At 42.5% G+C, this 17,781-nt stretch overlaps 1 protein-coding gene across 1 annotated transcript; it reads left to right on the plus strand.

Annotated features, from left to right (window-relative positions):
• Positions 1 to 4,242: 4,242 nt before the first annotated feature.
• Positions 4,243 to 8,857, plus strand: LOC141647737 (uncharacterized). Its single transcript, XM_074456045.1, has 3 exons — positions 4,243 to 4,634; positions 5,312 to 5,335; positions 8,374 to 8,857. The coding sequence occupies exons 1-3, from the start codon at positions 4,373 to 4,375 to the stop codon at positions 8,718 to 8,720; spliced, it is 633 nt and encodes a 210-aa protein (XP_074312146.1). The 5' UTR covers positions 4,243 to 4,372; the 3' UTR covers positions 8,721 to 8,857.
• Positions 8,858 to 17,781: the final 8,924 nt, after the last annotated feature.

Genomic DNA, 17,781 nt, shown 5'->3' on the forward strand with positions numbered 1-17,781 from the left:
TCGAATGGTGCCTTTTTGATAGTGTTCGATCGAGTACCTAATATCCTCGATCGAGAGGTTTTTGCTAGGAGTTACTCGATCGAGGAGTTCTAAAGTCCTCGATCGAGTACTTTTCTATGTGACGCAAGATTTTAATATCTCGTCATTGTATTTTAGGAAAATAAATATCTCTCCTATAAATAGGAGAGACTTAATTAGGTTTAGGGAGGACTTTTCATAAAACTTTTTCTCTGCTCTTGGTACTGTTCAACGTTACTCTTGGCTTCTCACTTTCCGGATCTAGACTTTTGTAATTCCTTCTTCCCTTTACTCTAGTATTATTTCCCTTCCTTTCATCGCTATTATGCTTTGTGTCGCTTTATCTTTCGTTCTTGCTTTATTTACCACTATGCATAGCTAATTTCCTTGATAGGATTTAGGGGATTCAATGAATTGATTTTAGTTGCTAATTAGGTTTGCAGATCTGTTGCTAAAATCATGTCTTTGTTGTTAATCACTGCAATTAACTGTAATTAGCTGCTTGAGTCGACGCATTTAGCTAGTTAATTTTGGTACACCTTGACCTAGATCGAAAGATTGGAAGGGGTAAGACCTGCAGTGAACATTAGGACACTCTAATGAGGGCGAAAGTTAAGTTAGTAGTGTTTTAGGGCGAATAGAGAACCGAAAGGACGTACTCACTACCCCTTAGACTGATACAAGTGACCGATCTGTGACCTTAGCTGCAATTATCTGACATTCATTGGTGACCCGACAATCCTAGTTCTCTCTCTTTATTATTAGTCCCTTTTATTCCTTTCTCTGCTTTAGTTAGTCAGTTTAGATAACAAATCAACGAAACCCCCAGTTTAGTGACATTAGACAGACTAGAATAACAAGTAGATAGTGACCGCCTCCCTGTGGATACGATACCCGACTTACCTCTGCTGCATTAGTAGAGCCAGTTGGTTTTATTTTTGATAGGGTGGCGACAGCCGTGTCATCCTTCACCCAGGGGTGTCTTAGGTATGGTTTCTTCTTATGGATGGCGAGCTTCCTTACGTAGTCTAATGGACTTTAAACGACCCTCCATGATAGTCGACAGACTCTAAAATGTTCCCGATGATAGGTCCTTGGTTCAGACCCCTTTAGCCGCCTCGCGTCGCCATAGTCGTCAGGTTGTAATCTTCGATTGACCCGGTGGCTATACTTTGACTTTTGCCTTCTCCAAGACTCAGTCAAAGTGGGGGCTCTATAGATACCTCATTTCTACACCTCCCGCCAACCACCCAGTGATGATTGGGCCACATGTTTGATACGCGGAACGATTTATGACAGTCCGTAAGTTTATCGTCAAGTGATAGCTCAAACACTCGAGACAACCCCTGGGTCGTCATCTACGCACCGATACGGTCGTTTTGACAGTAATTAGAGTTCATTTGGAGTCCGAGTCAAAAACCGCTTCATTTTCTAAAAATTGTTTAAATGCCGAGTCGGAATATTCCAGAATGTTCTAGAATTCTCTAGATATTTATTCCTAATTAAAATTAATATTTTAAGTAAATATCTACCGTAATGTTGTGTTTCATGGAATAAGGAAGTGTAAATCTACCGAAATTTTATAATAAAACGCGGAAATCTTTCTTGCCGAGGAGAAAACCGCTGGAGAAAAGACGCAGCAAATGCTGCGCCTCTTCGAAGAAACGCAGTAGTTGCTGCGCCTCTTCTCCAGTCCTCTTTTCGCATTTTTCAGAATATTTTCGAGATTTGTTTCTAAATCTGTGTCATTCCACAACTCTTCCATATGTTTAGTATAAATAAAGGCCTTCGGCCTCCATATTTGGTACGCGAGTGTTCCGCCCTTTCTCTCTCTCTCTCTCTCTCTCTCTCTCTCTCTCTCTCTCTCTCTCTCTCTCTCTCTCTCTCTCTCTCTCTTTGCATTCTAGACTACGCTATTGCCTTTCGACGCCTATGTGCTTGATCAATCGACCACGTAAGCTCTGATCATTCTGAGTCCAGGTCACGTTGCATAGACCGACCAACTTGACCAACTCCACCTTTAATCAACCTAATCAATCTATTAAATCCTCTAATGAGGGCACTTTCCACGCATATTCGAGTCGAGCAATCACTAAACGATAACTTTAGTCAATCTTGTTTCGTCAAACATGTAAGTCTGAGGGTGTAAATCCCATTTTATTATTGTACTTTTTTTTTGTATCAATTAATGTAAATCTATATCAAGAGCATGTTCGAAAACCGATTTAAAATCCACCTTTTAAAGCTATTTTTATGAAACAGCAGAGGTCAGACGTCGAGAAGAAACGCAGCAGCAGTTGCGCCTTCAGGAAGGATCGCAGCCTTGTTGCGCCTCTTCCAGAGGCTGCTTGCTGCTCCTGCTCTTCTTCTTCTTCTTCCTCGACTTCCTGCAAACTTCCTCCTTTTCTTATTCTTTAATTTTCCTTCATTCTCTTTGTTATTTCAGTATATAAATCATATTTTAACAACTCTCTTTTAATTACAATGCTTAATTCGTCCTTAATCCCGAGTAATTCAATACTTGCGGGTTTTCGTCGTTTTAATTCAAAACGATTCTTCGGGGTTTCGACTTGTTCATGTCGAGGTTCAGGAGTCCCAATCTGATACATAAGTTTTCTTCCGAATCTTATTTATCCAGTTTCGTCTTAATCTAACCTCAAGTTTCGCCTTTTTGTATTCCCGACACGAGTTCATCGTATAATCATAATAATGTAAACCGCTGTAATTGCTCGTTTTAATTCGTTTTATGACTTGCCCAGATACATATGATCGATTAAAACACTTCAATTCGAGTCTAATATCGATAATCCATCTTAAATCTACCAACGAACAATAACAGTGTTGCGATTCTAACTTCACAGCCAGAACCCAGCTCGAGAACAGACGCATGAAGTGCTGCGCCTCTTCCAGATGACGCAGCAGATGATCTGCCGTTCAGGTTGTTTTCGCCTCGAACTCTTTCTCGCTTTGACGTAGCTCCTAATTACGGTTTAAATCAACTATTATTCATATTATCACCTCTAATCTGACATATTTTCATATTTTAATTCCAATTTTATTTTCCTTTTATTTTCTTCTTCGAAATCCCGTCTTTGAGCGTGCTTTTGACGTGGATCAAATAAAGCTTGTAATTTTTGTAATTTTAATTTTTGTAATTCATTTATCGTAATTATTATTATGTATGATTTAATTGTATGGCATTCACATGTATTGAATCTAATATTTACTTCGACCAAATTGTTTGCTAAAACACGTGTTAACCGACATAGTCTAATTTCACATGCTATGATTAATCCATGTTTGTTGCATTGCATACATTACATCGACAACATATCAAATATGAACGACTTCCCTAATCATTAGTAGAGGCCGCTATCCGAGGCGGGCGGGATTAAGTGTTCGAATTAAAGAACTTCCTGATACGTACCCTCACCCCTTACTCCAGTTATCTCTGGACATCCGTGTCCATTGGCATCTCGAGAGTCATTCTAGACATAGAATGCTAAGGGTAACGAGTTCTTAGTGTTCATGTCATTACTTTGTGTCTTGACATGGCACGAGGTATTCGAACAGTTTCCAATTTTCCACAATAAATTGGTCGCGACTCCACAAATGCAGTCTTATTCAACCTTTCACCGGTTTCAATGCCTCACAAATCGGTAACGGCCCATGACGTGCTTTGGCAAACCAAGGTTCCGTGGGAGAAGTGCCGCCGCCTCAAAACCACAACGCGCGGGTGCGCGCGGCGCGGGTGGCCCTGTCCACAACGGCTGACACTTTTGATACCCATCCCCGTCCCACCACCCATCAATTCATTACCAAGATCCGCCAAAACCCGCCCCATTGACGTCCTTATCCATAACCGTATGGCTTAACTGCTAAACATGAGCTATGAGTATGGTGATATGGTCCGTTAGTGTTTTTTTGATTAAAAAGAAGGATACCACATGCAAAGTGACAAATATGAATTTTCGGTTTTTGTTTTTACTTAAATTAGACCCGACTCTTTTGAGCTTAATCCTAGTTGGAGTTGGATCCGTTAAGTTCAAGAATGTAGACAAGAATGATACTCCCTGCTATTCACTATTTTCTTCCCTATTTCCTTAAACGGATTATTCAAGTTTTCTTATCTATTTCTTTTTTCTTTGGGTTGATTTGTGTGATGCAAATTCAATAGTATGTGTGATAGTGTCTTTTGTATGGTCCAACTGTAAAACATAATTCAAGTGATTAAAAGGAAGTGTAGTGGAAGTTGGAAAGTGTATTTCGACTAGCACGACCCCATCATCCGGAGTTCCTGACCGACATCAGTGAAACCAAAACCCACACTCATTTCCTTCCTTGAAAATCAACAATGGCGGTGGACGAGACACGGTTATGTCGTCCAGCAGTGGTGAAGACAACACTAGTTTTAATCGCCCTTTGTATAGCGGGATACATAGTGGGTCCTCCTCTTTACTGGCACATCAAAGAAGGCTCTTCCTCTACTTCTCCTTCTTCTTCTTCTTCATCTATTTCTCTTACTTCTTCTTCTTTATTATCAACAACTACTTCATCTAATTGCGCTCCTTGTACTTGTAATTGCGATTCTCAACCTATTCTCACCATTCCTCAAGGTCCGCCTTCTTAGATCTCACTTCCTTTCTTGCATCTTCTTATTCTTGTTATGTTTATATTGTTATAAATGGTGTTTGATTCAGTATTGTTTCTTTATGTACATGATCTTTTCGGTATAATGTCTTGTATCCTGCGATAATTTCTGCTTTTGGGATGTCAAAATTTAGTGGGTTGCTTAGTTAACAAAGAAATGCGGGTTTATCGGATTACGAACTAGATTCGGCAGATGGGTTTTCAGTGATATGCTTGAAGTTCGCAATAGTGATCGAAAATTTTTCTACTTGGTGTTAATTTCTTGTTTCAGACGGACACTTTTCGTCTTATTTTTCAGACGGTCATATGTGACCATTTTATAGTTAAATGTAACCACAATGGTATAGGCAGTGTTACAGCTTATGGTAACTGGTTTTTCAATAGTGGTCACATTTAACTGTGAAATGGTTACAAAATCCCGTCTTATTATTTCAAACCAAAAAGGCCCGTCTGAAGCAAAACGCACTAGTTAATTATTGGGTTTCGAGTAGAACGAGTGAAGATTGCTGGAATGCACTTTTTGCTTATTAATTGATTATCTACTCAGATCGAATTCAAAATCTGAAACATTTAATGTTCCATTGATACATGTTTCTTACATTTATCGTGGTCTGATTCTTGTTAATCTGCCTTTTTTTTGCAGAGCTGAGCAATATCTCTTTTACAGGTTTGTTATTTTCTTTGTTAATTTGATATAATTTGTTGCAAGTAATGATCGCCTGTTACTCTTGTTGTCTTCATCATGGGAATATGATAAGATCCACCAGTCATTCAACTTCACTTTAGATTGCCTTGCCTCCTTTGGAGCGGTTAATAATTTAATTATGAATGAATTCCCTTAGGACTATAAAATTCATAAACTGTACTTTATGAATTTTATGAACCCATCCTTCTCCAATTTGACTTATCTGCCTTAAGTTCTACTCCCTCCTATTCACTCATTTCTTCCCATTCCTATTTTGCACAAGAAATAAGAAAATGATTTTGCACCACTCTACCCCACTCTACCCCACATCCAATTGAATTTGGACCACACAAAACTTTCCAAAAAAGGAAAGAGGAAAGAAAATCCGACTAGCATAAGGAAAGAGGGAAGAAATGAGTGAATAGGAGGGAGTATTTTTTTAAACCTCAGCCCTATCACACTGAATATTGCCCTCGTGTCACTCTGAGAATATTTTATATGGTCAATGTAAACCAATTCATTCAAAGGAATTTTGTATATGACTTTGGGAAGAATAGGATGATAGCAGCTCTCTGAGCGGTTATTTTGATCTTTGGGGTGTTTATGGCTTAAATTCACACAAAACTGTGCCACCCACTTAGCTACGATTGACATTTATACATGTGAGTCAACTGCTTTTAAGACAAATTGGCAGTATCTTTAACGGATTGTTTGGATGGAAGGGAATTGGAGAGGAAGCGAGGGAGGGGGAGTAAAGGATACAAATTACCTTGTTTGGTTAGCAAATATGGTTGGAGGGAAATGGAGGGGGCATGAAATAAAGAGATCCATTTTCCCTCTCCTAAGGCAAATCAAAATCCTGCCAACATACGAAAGTTTCGGAGGAAAAACTCCCTTACCGTTCTCACTCTCCTCCCCTTCCCTCCATTTTTGTACATGCTCCACTGCCCAGTCCGAGGACATAATGATATAACTTAGAAAAATGAGTTTTGGAACTCTTAGAAGATGAGACCCCCCCCCTAATTATTCCTTGATTATGGATGTGATTATTGCTAGGATAGGTAGGTGTGATTTGTGATCCATTTCTTAGATAGATGGATGATTTTGTGAAGTTGAGTAATAGTTTGTAAGTCAAGACCATAGGCCATAGCCATGTTTCAACTGGTAGCATGTGCTCCCTACTATTATGGGTTTAGGGACAAAGTAATCATCTTTCAGTTTTTCTGATGTTGCTGTGAATCTTTTGCCACATATACAAAGTCGGGTCGAATTGCTGTTTCTTTAGGAATAGTTTCTAGCTGTCCAAACATTCACGAGACTGGATAGTTTAGGCGTCTGATTTGATGTGAGACTTGAGAGTCATGGCTAATGTATGAAGCTCTATGAAGCTCTTTAGCGTAAGCGGTAAGAGTCGCTAATAAATGGCCACCAGTCTCTCATCGCCTGTATTGATCTATTAGGTGTTATATGATTCATGGGGATTAAGAAAAGGGTTAGGTAATGAATGCCCATGTCATCTCTGTTGACAACAAGATTAGAGTGCCCTTCACCACTATTACTCTCAATGCTTCATTACCACTTTCCCCTTGTATTTGATTCTTGTGAACTACTCCCTCCATTCAACTCCACATTACAAGTTTGCTTTTTCACGTTTGCCAACGCGTGTTTTACACGGTAAATATCTTTAGCTACGTATTTGCAAAAATTATAAAAGTTAGATATTTTTAATGTGCTCCTAAAGACGAATCAAATAAGATCTCACATGAATATATTTTCACTTATATATCAAGAGAAAATTGACATTGAATGTTCACTTGTGAATAGTGTACAAAAGAGAAACTTGTAATGTGGAGTTGAATGGAGGGAGTATAAAGGAGAAATAGGAATGATTCAAAGAAACATATCTCGAGGCCTTTATTCACACCCTTGTGCAGTTATGTGGGACCTTATTGGGGATTTGGTGTATATAATTATACCAACTACCCAGGAGTCCAGGACAATGGTGTCAGTTCCCTTGTAGTGGATATAGAAATGGAAGCATGATGAGAAGGGATGAAAAGAGTGATTGTTTGGTTTTAAGAAGTAGTTTTTGTTAATTAGCTTATACAAAGTTACAAACACAAAAGAAGGGTTTACAATTGATAATGAAAGAGAGGAATTTAAAGTTTCTTGCTCATTTCAAGCACAATGCCTTCCGCTGCTGCTTATCTGAACTAAAAGTAAGATAGAGGTCGATGCCATCTGTACCCTTCATCCAGTTGCCCTCCTTGGTGCAGGATACTGAAGTTCTATTATTCATGTTACCACGATCGGTGATCCTTTTTCATGCGATCTTTATCTCAAGTATTTCAGATCACTCATACTTGTAGGAAACTCATCTTCCTTTTTCATAACCTTGTTTCTCAAGGGACGCTCAGGGAACTTATAGCTCCAAAACTTTCAAAGATACTTCATTAGGAACTGTACTCTATTAGCCATAACTTTTTTTTGACAGTTCGGCCATAACTTTACAAATTACAATACAACACATTACTAAAGTTGTGCTGGTAACTAGTGATAGGGTTTAAGGTTGTGACTGGTAACTGGTTATATATGGCCCCTGTGCTCAGCGTTGTGCTCAGCGTTGTATCTGGGCTTCTCAGCTTCACATTAATTTGGGATTTTGCTGACATAATTATGTTTCCTGTCAGGGTACATTTAAAAACGCCCCTCAATAAATTAGGACTGCTTCCTATATACATTACTACATTTAATTTGGATGAATTCAATTGGAATCACCTATTTCTTATCGATTCTTGAGTAAATAATTCGTTTTGATATCGGAAATATCTAGTATAAAAGGGCCAATATTTACATAGATAAAAGAGAATATAATTAAATTGAAGTTCTGTATCATTTTTTTTTCCTGGCGCTAAATCTACTTCTATGTTTTTTCATATCGTCCAAATTCTTTCATTCTGTAATTAATTTATTTCTACCATACTATTTGGGCTTAAGCTGATTTGTCGTTCATAAAGCAGATTGTGCAAAGCATGATCCAGCAGTAAGCGGAGATACAGAGAAGAACTTTGTCGAGTTACTATCCGAGGAATTAAAATTACGGGAAGCTTCAGCAGCGGAGGATCGAAGACGTGCAGATATGGCATTGCTGGAGGCTAAGAAGGTTACTTCCCAGTATCAGAAAGAGGCTGATAAATGCAACTCAGGAATGGAAACCTGTGAAGAAGCAAGGGAGAAGGCAGAAGCAGCTTTAGTGGCACAAAAGAAACTCACTGCTTTATGGGAACAACGTGCTCGTCACAAAGGATGGAAGGATGGTCAAACCAAGGCTCGAACTCACTCTCAGGGAAGTGTCGAATCTGAGTAGTAAAACTAATAGTTCAAATTCAAATATTAGGTTCTTCTATTTAGTATGCTTATGCTACTTGGACTCGTTACATGGCTATTTCGCGAAAACAAAATCATATTTTGGGACAAAAGAAGTATAGTTACACACCTGATAAAGTAAGTCTCAACTTCTTGCTAGTGGCTATAGTTTGGATCCTTTGTTTTAATGGTTAGCTTGGGTATCTTCACCATGAGCAATGGCATAGTGAAGGGGTTGTCATTTCAAAGCTGTGAATCTTTCAATTGGATTTCCATTTTAGTTTCAAGTCATTCATTCTATTGTACGTACAATCTATTCACTCAGTCTCCTAACATTTCCAGTCTACTTCACCTATTCAAGTCATTTTCTTACGTTATTTAAAATTTCCCCACATTTGAGAAATTAAATTAACTGTGTTTTAACTTTTCCAAACTACAAATTCTATTCAAGATGTAGCTTGTAGTATGACTTTCATTAATTTATTTTATTTTTGGTATAAAGTGACTTTTTTTTTTTTTTTGAAAAAACACGAGGTGCGGGTTTACCTCATTTCATTCGAATCCAAAGTAACAAAATTCATAAGATGTTCGGGAAGCGAACCAACCCAAACTCTCCTATCGTAATGCAACGAGCTAACGTGGGCAAGCTCATGTGCTACACTATTGTTTTTCCTACTAACAAAAGACCAAAAAACACAATCAAAATCAGAACATAAATTGAAAATATCCTCTAGAACTAAATGAAAATCGCTTCGACCCCTCGACTTCGACTCCAGCGCTTCTATCAAACCTTTGCAATCGTTCTCAATCACAATCTTCGAATGCCCTTGTCTCCTCGCCTCCTTCATGCTTTCAAGTACGGCTACGGCCTCTGCAATCCTCGGTTCCACATCCCCACTCCTATGCTCCGCCAACCCCCACACAACCTTCCCATTGCTGTCTCGACAAACTGCCCCAATCCCCATCCCCCAACCCTCTTTCGTTCCTCCATCAACATTCACTTTCACCATACCCACCTCCGGCTTCCTCCACCTCTCTTTCTCCTTCAGCTGCTCCGCTGTCCCATCAGCTCCAGTCAACTCCTCCACTAACTCCCTTCTTAGATCATCAACCCGCTTCACTATTCTCCCGACATCCACCCTCACCTTCTCAAAAACCCACTTGTTCCTCGCTTCCCACATCACCCAACACCCAAACATAAAGGTCTCTATCTCACAACCCTCCAACTCCCTCCACACATCCTCCACCCACTCCCTCACCCGCTCATACCCATAAGTCGGTCGTATCTCCAAGCCCAACCTATCCCATAACCCACCCATCCATCCACAACCCCACACAAAATGCAAGCTCGTTTCTGGTTCGTTGCAACATATCGGGCACTCATCCTCCAACGATCGAATGCGAGTCGCCAAGTTATGTTTCGTGGCTAGCCCATTATTGCAAAGTTGCCAAATAAACACTTTAACCCTCGGGAGCACGTTAGCCTTCCAGATGCGGTTCCAAAGAGCTTTCTCCGTCACATATGAGGAGGACTCGGCCTCTAGATCAGACGACATAGCCAAGGCTTTATAGGCGGACTTAACGGAATAATCACCCAATTTCTCGAGATCCCATGTCCAAGTATCTTCCGGCTTCGTCTTACTTATCCTTGATGGGGCATATTCTGCACCCGCTGACCGAGTCAAACATATTGAGCAAGGTCAAAGCCAAAAGACAGCAAGCCAACGTATTAGACAGCCTAACCGACGCAGCCTGTCGGCCTGTCACTTGGGTCTCGGCTAGGCAACTAGCCAGCCGGGAGGCATATCCGCGTACTCACATCCAGTCCCCTCGGCATGGAGTCAACCAGGCACGGGCCGCCATGGGTGGGTCCCTCGGCCGAGGGTAGAACGTCTTTCTTTCCACCGCTTCCGCCACTTGGCCACTTGGCCACTACGTGACAAAAGGTGAAAGTCTATAAATACTCCTCAATCCTCATTGAGAAAACGATCCAAAATATCATCCAGAAAACTATCTCACAAATTGGTATAAACTCCCTTATCTCTCTACAATATACTTTGCCAAGTAACATACAGCTTATCTCTTTTAAGTTTACTGACTTTAGCGTCAGAGTGAATACGCTCGGTACCAAGCCGAGCCCTCAGTTTGTTCATCTTTACAGGAGAGAGCGAAAGGAAGAGTCAAGCAACGATATCACTCAACAAGCTTACGTGGTCACAAAACACTGCTCCGAAATTACACCCGGAACAATTGGCGCCGTCTGTGGGAATTAGATACTGAAAGCTAGTCACCTACCTTACAAAAAAAACCCATTCAAAGAGCTAAGAAGATGTCAAAACAAATTTAACTTGTGAGTGTAGAAACCGAATTCTACCAGGATGAGACGTTCCCTCTCGAGATCGGGCGGTCCCCCACCGGCCGAGTGATTGAGCGGTGAAGTACGGGATGCCAAGAGAGCAGAACACCGCGCCCACCGGCCAGTCTTTGTCATGGGACATATGGTCGATGCGGCCAAACTAAAGCTATTCCTGGACTCGATGGGTGGTACGTACGGTCACCCCCGTCACGACGACGGTGACGGCGGGCGCCTCCACCGGTGACCAGGGCCCACAAAGTAACTCCGAACAACTTGACCAGGAGTATTACAAGGAGCCGGGCATGCAAGGACGCGGCGGAGCCGTGGTGCGGTGGCGGACCAAAGTCCTTCCCCAACTCGCGGGAGGACAGCGTCGCCGCGGCACCAACGAGGCCACCCCCGAAGAAATGAAGAAAGAAGTCCGAATCTCCAAAGTCGGACAACAAGAAGCCCTTCCCGCCACGGGGAGAGAAGCCGGACTAGGATTGCGAGGAGCCGATCGCCGCGTGTCATTCGGCACGTGGTCGATGACCCCTCAATGCCTATGTCCTCGAAGTCCGTGCCGACAAACCGAGTCGCCGCCCCTATCATACAAAGGGGATAGCGACCCAACCGACCATGCCGAGGCTTTCGAGTCGTACATGTCGGTATGGGAGCAACCCGATGAGGTGTGGTACCGAGTCTTCCCAACGACCCTCCACGGCATGTCTCAGAGTTGGTACAAGGGGCTACCTAATGGCTCGGTGTACTGTTATGCCGACCTAAGAGACAACTTCATAGCCCAGTACGCCTGCAATAAGAGAAGGGCCGTGGAAACCTCGGATCTCCTAACTATCCGACAGGGGGAGGACGAGTCCCTCTGAAGCTATGTGAAGAGGTTCGACGCTAAGGTTCAGCAAATCCGTGAGCTGAACACCGAACTGGCGGCCTTCGCGCTGATGAAAGGCCTCCCGAAAGGCGAGTTCAAAAACGAGCTCATCAAGTGTGAAGACCTCAACCTAGACTCCGCCAGAAAGATGGCCGACCGAGCCATAAAGGTGGAGGACTATCACAAGACCTGGGTAGGCCACAGTGAAGCTGGGCACCCAGAAAGGAGGAGCCGCCGGGACAACGTAGATGAAGGACGTCGTGACATGAATAGGTCACGGCCTGAAATATTTAATAGGAAAAAGAACTCGGCGGGCGCCGGGGGGAGTTCGGGACCCTACGCCCAGAAGCGGCACAGCGGTCTCACCCCCCTGGTCAAATCACCGGCCGAGGTCTTTGCCCTAAGCAAGAACGAAGGGCAGAAGTGGGCCAGGCCCCCCAAGGCGAGGGGGGACGGTGACACTAGCCAGTTTTGCGACTACCACGGCCAAACCGGCCATAAGACCACAACAACCGTCGGCATCGAGAAACGCCAACGAGGAGCCGATCCGAAAGGGGGCCCTCGGCAAGTATGTAGCCGGAGGCCCGTAAACAAGCTCCGACGGGGCGAATAGAAAATCAGTATTCCAGAGGATGGGAGTGATCCAGGTTGTCATCGGAGGAAACGAGAACGGTGGGTCAGCTAATGGGCACAAACGGCACCTAAATGAGCTTTATCAAGCCATCAACTTTGTGCCCACCACAACGATCCCCGCTTCCACCGTCCCCGATATAACCATCGGAAAGAAGGACTACGAAGGAGTCGTTGCCCCGCACAGCGACCCACTGGTAGTCCACCTAGACATAGCCAACCACTTGGTCAAGAGGTGCCTAATTGACACAGGCGCCTACACGAACATCATGTTCAGGGAATGCTTTCTCAATCTCGGTCTGAAGATTGAAGACCTAAGCCCCTGCACTAACCCGCTGTACAGCTTCTCTGGGGCCGGCCTGGTACCCCTGGGGTCAATCAGATTGCCGGTGATGTTCGGCCAAGCCGATGCGGCCAAGAATGTTTTATCTGAGTTTGTGGTTATTGATGGTTCATCTGCCTACAACGTTCTCATAGGCCGGGTCACTTTGAGCGAGACCGATGCAGTAATGTCCATCCGGGCCCTGACATTAATGTATGTCTCGGACCGGGGGGACGCACAAAAGCTCGTCTCAAAGGACGAAAGAGACGAAATTGTCAATGTCCAAGTATCTGCCAGAGGGTGCAACATGCAATCCCTCAAAGTGGCGAAGAAGTCAGAGAAAGGGAAGAGCCCATCCTTACAGCAGGAGTGCGACCCGATGAATACCAATGTCGGCATGGTCGAAGGAGCCCAGACCGAAGAAGTGGAAATTGACCTAGGGCGCACCGTAACTATCGGTGCCGACCTGGAGCCAAAATTCAGAGCCGATCTCCTAGACCTGCTGAGGAAGAACAAAGACGTCTTCGCATACTCAGCAGCCGAGATGCCAGGCGTGAGCGGGAGGTGATCGTTCAAGCCGAACGTACTCTCCACCGCCGCCCGTCAGCGAGAAGATGAGGAACTCCTCGGCCGAGAAGGATGAGGCCATCAAAGCCGAAGTAGACAAACTATTAGAGGCCGGCTTTATAATGCCTTGTACTTACCCTGAGTGGCTAGCAAATGTTGTAATGGTGAGGAAGTCATCGGGGGCGTGGAGGATGTGTGTTGATTTTACAAATCTTAATAAAGCGTGCCCTAAAGATTGTTATCCCTTGCCTCCAATAGATAGTTTAATTGACGCAACGGCAGGCTACACTATGCTGAGCCTGCTCGACGCCTTCTCAGGGTACCATCAGGTATTCATGGCCGAGGAAGACATGCCTAAGTGCGCATTCATCACCATTCACGGCACATACATGTATAAAATGATGCCGTTCGGTTTGAAAAACGCTGGCGCAACTTACACTAGGCTGGTGGACAAAGTGTTTCAAGATAAAAAAGGGCGAAACATTGAGGCTTACGTCGACGATGCTATTGTAAAAAGCAAGTCTGACAGCGAGCACTTGGCTGACTTGAGCGAAACATTTTGTTCACTAAGGAAATATAAGATGAAGCTTAACCCAATGAAATGCAACTTCGGTGTCCGGCCAAGCAAGTTCCTCGGCGTGCTTGTCGGCGCCGGGGGAATTGATGCCAATTCGAGAAAAAGTCCAAGCAATACTAGACTGCACGGAGCGAGAAATCGAAAAGAGGTTATGATGCTGACCGGGAGGATGGCGGCTCTCGCCCGCTTCATCTCTCGGTCGGCCGACAAGAGCACCCCATTCTTTAAAGTGTTGAAGGGGAATAAAGACTTTAGCTGGGGGGAGGAACAGAGCGCGGCTTTCAAACAACTGAAAGCCCACCTTCTAAAACTCCCGACCCTGTCCAGGCCGACGCTGGGGGAGACGCTATACCTATATTTAGCAGTTACCTCGGCCACGGTCAGTGCCGTAATCGTCAGAGAAGAAAACAAGCAGCAACACCCAATCTACTTTATCAGCCATACACTGCTGGACGCCGAAAGGAATTACCCACTGATCGAAAAAGCAGCCCTCGCCGTCGTCGTTGCCGCAAGGAAGTTAAAACCCTACTTCGACGCTGTAGATACCCGTATCCGTCGATATTGAAATTTATAGAGAACCCGACAAACACCCGATGATGATAGGACACATGTATTCTTTAGTTGTCATTGTCATTATTTGGAGCTCGTTTTACGAGGTAGAATGGGCGTCGTCGATGAAGTATTTTATTAATTTAAATGATATTTAAATTAATGTTTTTTTTGGTGAGTTCATTTTATTAATTTAAATGATTTTTTAAATTAATGTTTTTTTAGTGAGTTCATTTTATTAATTTAAATGATTTTTAAATTAATGTTTTTTTAGTGAGTTCTTTTTATTAATTTAAATAATATTTAAATTATGGTTTTTTAGGTGAATTCAATTTATTTTATTTTATTTTGAATTTATTTTCCCAAGTCTATTTTATTGAAAATAAAATAAATAATTGATTCGAAAAATCATTTTATGAGTATATTTGATTTGAAAAGTCATTTATTTTAATGGGTTAATTGATTTGAAAAATCGATTTTAAAAGCGAAGGAAACTCGTTTTTAAACATGTTTTTTTGAGCTCGATTTTAGCTCGGTTTTTGAGCCCGTTTTCTTTACGAATTGGCACAAATCTCGAGTACACTAACCAACCTAAGCCTCTACCCATCCACCCTTGTTCGAACCCCCTATCCACGGCCCAAATTCCATCCCCAAACACCCCTCAACAGCCCGCGCATAACCAATGCAGCCCCCTGTTTTGCGTGCCAATTCCCGAGCCCAAAACCCGCTCCAAACACCACCAAGACCCGTACCCATTAACCCTAACCCATACCCTAGTATCCTACCCATATTATCCTAGCTTAATCACCAAGAAAACCCCTCTCAAACCCTCACAAAAGTTGCTGGACAGCAGCCATGCGTGATGAAGCCCGACTGCCTCTCCCTCTCTTTTAACCTACTTTAGCTCCTTATAAATACCACCCCTTCACCATACATTCATTCCTCTAAGTTCTCCATACATCCTACCATCACCCACAAGCTTTAAACCTCAGAAACGAACCCTAATTGCCTCCCAAAAACCCTAAACAAAACCGACATACAAACTGAACTGTTTGTGTGTCCTCCTCGGAAAACAATTCGTTCCTCCATCAAACCTCCATCAAAACTCGATTTTCTTGTTCCTAATTAACCACATAACATCCATCTACACATTAGACAAAGATTTACGAGCCAAATTGCCCTTGAGAGTACACGAAATCCCTCGAAAAACAGAGTGTTATACACTCTGTTTTCGCGGTTTATTCTTGTCTGTCCAGTTCTGTTTGTGCTCGTTTTTCGTGCCCAATAACTCAAAACGAGCAGGGGTTGCTTTAAGATCCCTGTTCTCCTCTCTTTCTAGTTTTCAAAACATCTTTTAAATCGAATTTTCGTCGTGAAACGAGGGAGATATCATCGTTTGAAAGTTGCTGTCCAGATTTGTCAAAAAACGCGTGTTGCTTTATTTCTTCGTCGACGACGGCCTCTCGAGATAAAATCTACCATCGATTATGACCCAAGACGGTGTCAACGATACATGTAGGTTGAGGGTGCATCAAATCCTCTTCTTTTCCCTTTTATTTCGTTTGTTTTATGTTTGTTTTTTATTGTCTCGTTTTATTTCGTTTATCGTTTTGTTTATCGTTAAATTAACTATGAAACTAATTTAGTCCGAGTATGAGTTAAAGTACCACCATGAACACCCGCGTTGACTTGAGATGGGAAAATAAACCGCTACTTCAGTCGGTCGTACACCCCCGTCTCATTTACATATCCTCGTGTTCAAGGTAGGGCATAAATAAAACGAGTTTCTAACTTCGCTCTTCGCTTTCGACCCCTTTGTTATTTCGGCCAATTCGACATACCCTAGGACCCGTTGTATTTTAGTTTAACCTCTGATTGTTAACATGTAATTCGTTTAGATGACATTAGATTAATTTAATAACCTAATTAGACATGTTAGGTGGCATCGACATAGCTTTAAAAATCGATTAACAATTCTATAACCTAATTGAATACATCTTTCTTTTCGCCTAATTTCTCGCTAGTATAAGAGTGCGTGATTAGCACCTTCTTATTAACACTCGATGAGTTAAATTAATTAGCGAACTTGACCTAATTTGACCCCTTTTGAGCCGTGAAGAATACACAATTGCAAGACCTCTTTTCAATCGATCAACGTCGTTTATAACTTGTTTTCTAATTCTTTTTTTCTAATCCGTTTCGCAATCATTCGATCTAACCAATGAACCTAACCTAGGAACTAGGATGGCCTTGTCTTGGCCGTGAGGATGGTCGTGGTTTGGGCCGTGAGCTTGGCCGTCTTCTTTGTCTTTCTTGCTTCGTTTTTTTATACCTTTGGTTCCTCGTTGTTTCGTTGCTTGTAATTTGTAATTTGTTTATCGAGTTGTAATTTTCGAGCTTGTTTTACTTTTATTGAGTCAAAACCTCTTCAAAAAACCTTAGTCTTGTTTGGTTAGACGGTTGTTCCCCAATGCTTGTAGGAGCGTAGTAAACCGCATGTTGTTTATAGCAACATGGCCCGGTTTATGCTAATGCATGCTTTGGTGCGTAGCCTTATGCCTAATTCGATGAGATTAAGTGAAAGCACGCATTACGAGGAGTGACCCAAGGCCGTGTGACATGTAGGCCGTGAGTCACCCCTTTGTGCACGGTTTTCTAGGCCGAATGGCCGTGTATTGCGTCGTGTGTATAGCGTTGTATTTAGATCGAGTTGTATCTTTAATTTATCGTTGCGTCGGCATGAAATGCCTGGTTTGTAATAGGTAGATCCCAACGGCTCCCCCATTCCCCCTTAAGCCTTGCTTGCTTTGTTTTGTATGTTGTTAGATCAATCAACCCACATGCTAAATTACAACTTTGACAAAGTTAGTTTAGTTGCATCTAAATCGACATAGAAACTTCACATGTTAGGGTTTAAAACAATGTTTGCATCTCATACATCGTAGTAGCTATGACCTTGTTTGAAATCCGACACTTGACTTAGTAGAGGCCGTTATCGACGGGCGGGGTTGGGTGTCCTTATGGGCTTCCCAACACGTACCCTCACCCCTTACTCAAGATCTATGGTTTGTGAATCCGTCTAAATACCATTGGATTACGAGAGTCATTCAAATCGAGTGATATAGGGTACAAGTCTTTATCTTTAATCACTCGTAGTCGATTGGCTTTATGCTTTTCGATGAAAGGTGTAAAG

This window comes from Silene latifolia, chromosome 3 (assembly GCF_048544455.1).
Source record: "Silene latifolia isolate original U9 population chromosome 3, ASM4854445v1, whole genome shotgun sequence".
In the NCBI taxonomy this organism is placed as follows: Eukaryota; Viridiplantae; Streptophyta; class Magnoliopsida; order Caryophyllales; family Caryophyllaceae; genus Silene; species Silene latifolia.

Excerpts from the sequence above, each read along its gene's own strand:
- LOC141647737 (XM_074456045.1), top strand. The coding sequence starts at position 4,373 with ATGGCGGTGGACGAGACACGGTTATGTCGTCCAGCAGTGGTGAAGACA. Across the intron at positions 4,635-5,311 it reads TATTCTCACCATTCCTCAAG|AGCTGAGCAATATCTCTTTT; the intron begins GTCCGCCTTCTT and ends TTTTTTTTGCAG. Across the intron at positions 5,336-8,373 it reads GAGCAATATCTCTTTTACAG|ATTGTGCAAAGCATGATCCA; the intron begins GTTTGTTATTTT and ends TTCATAAAGCAG.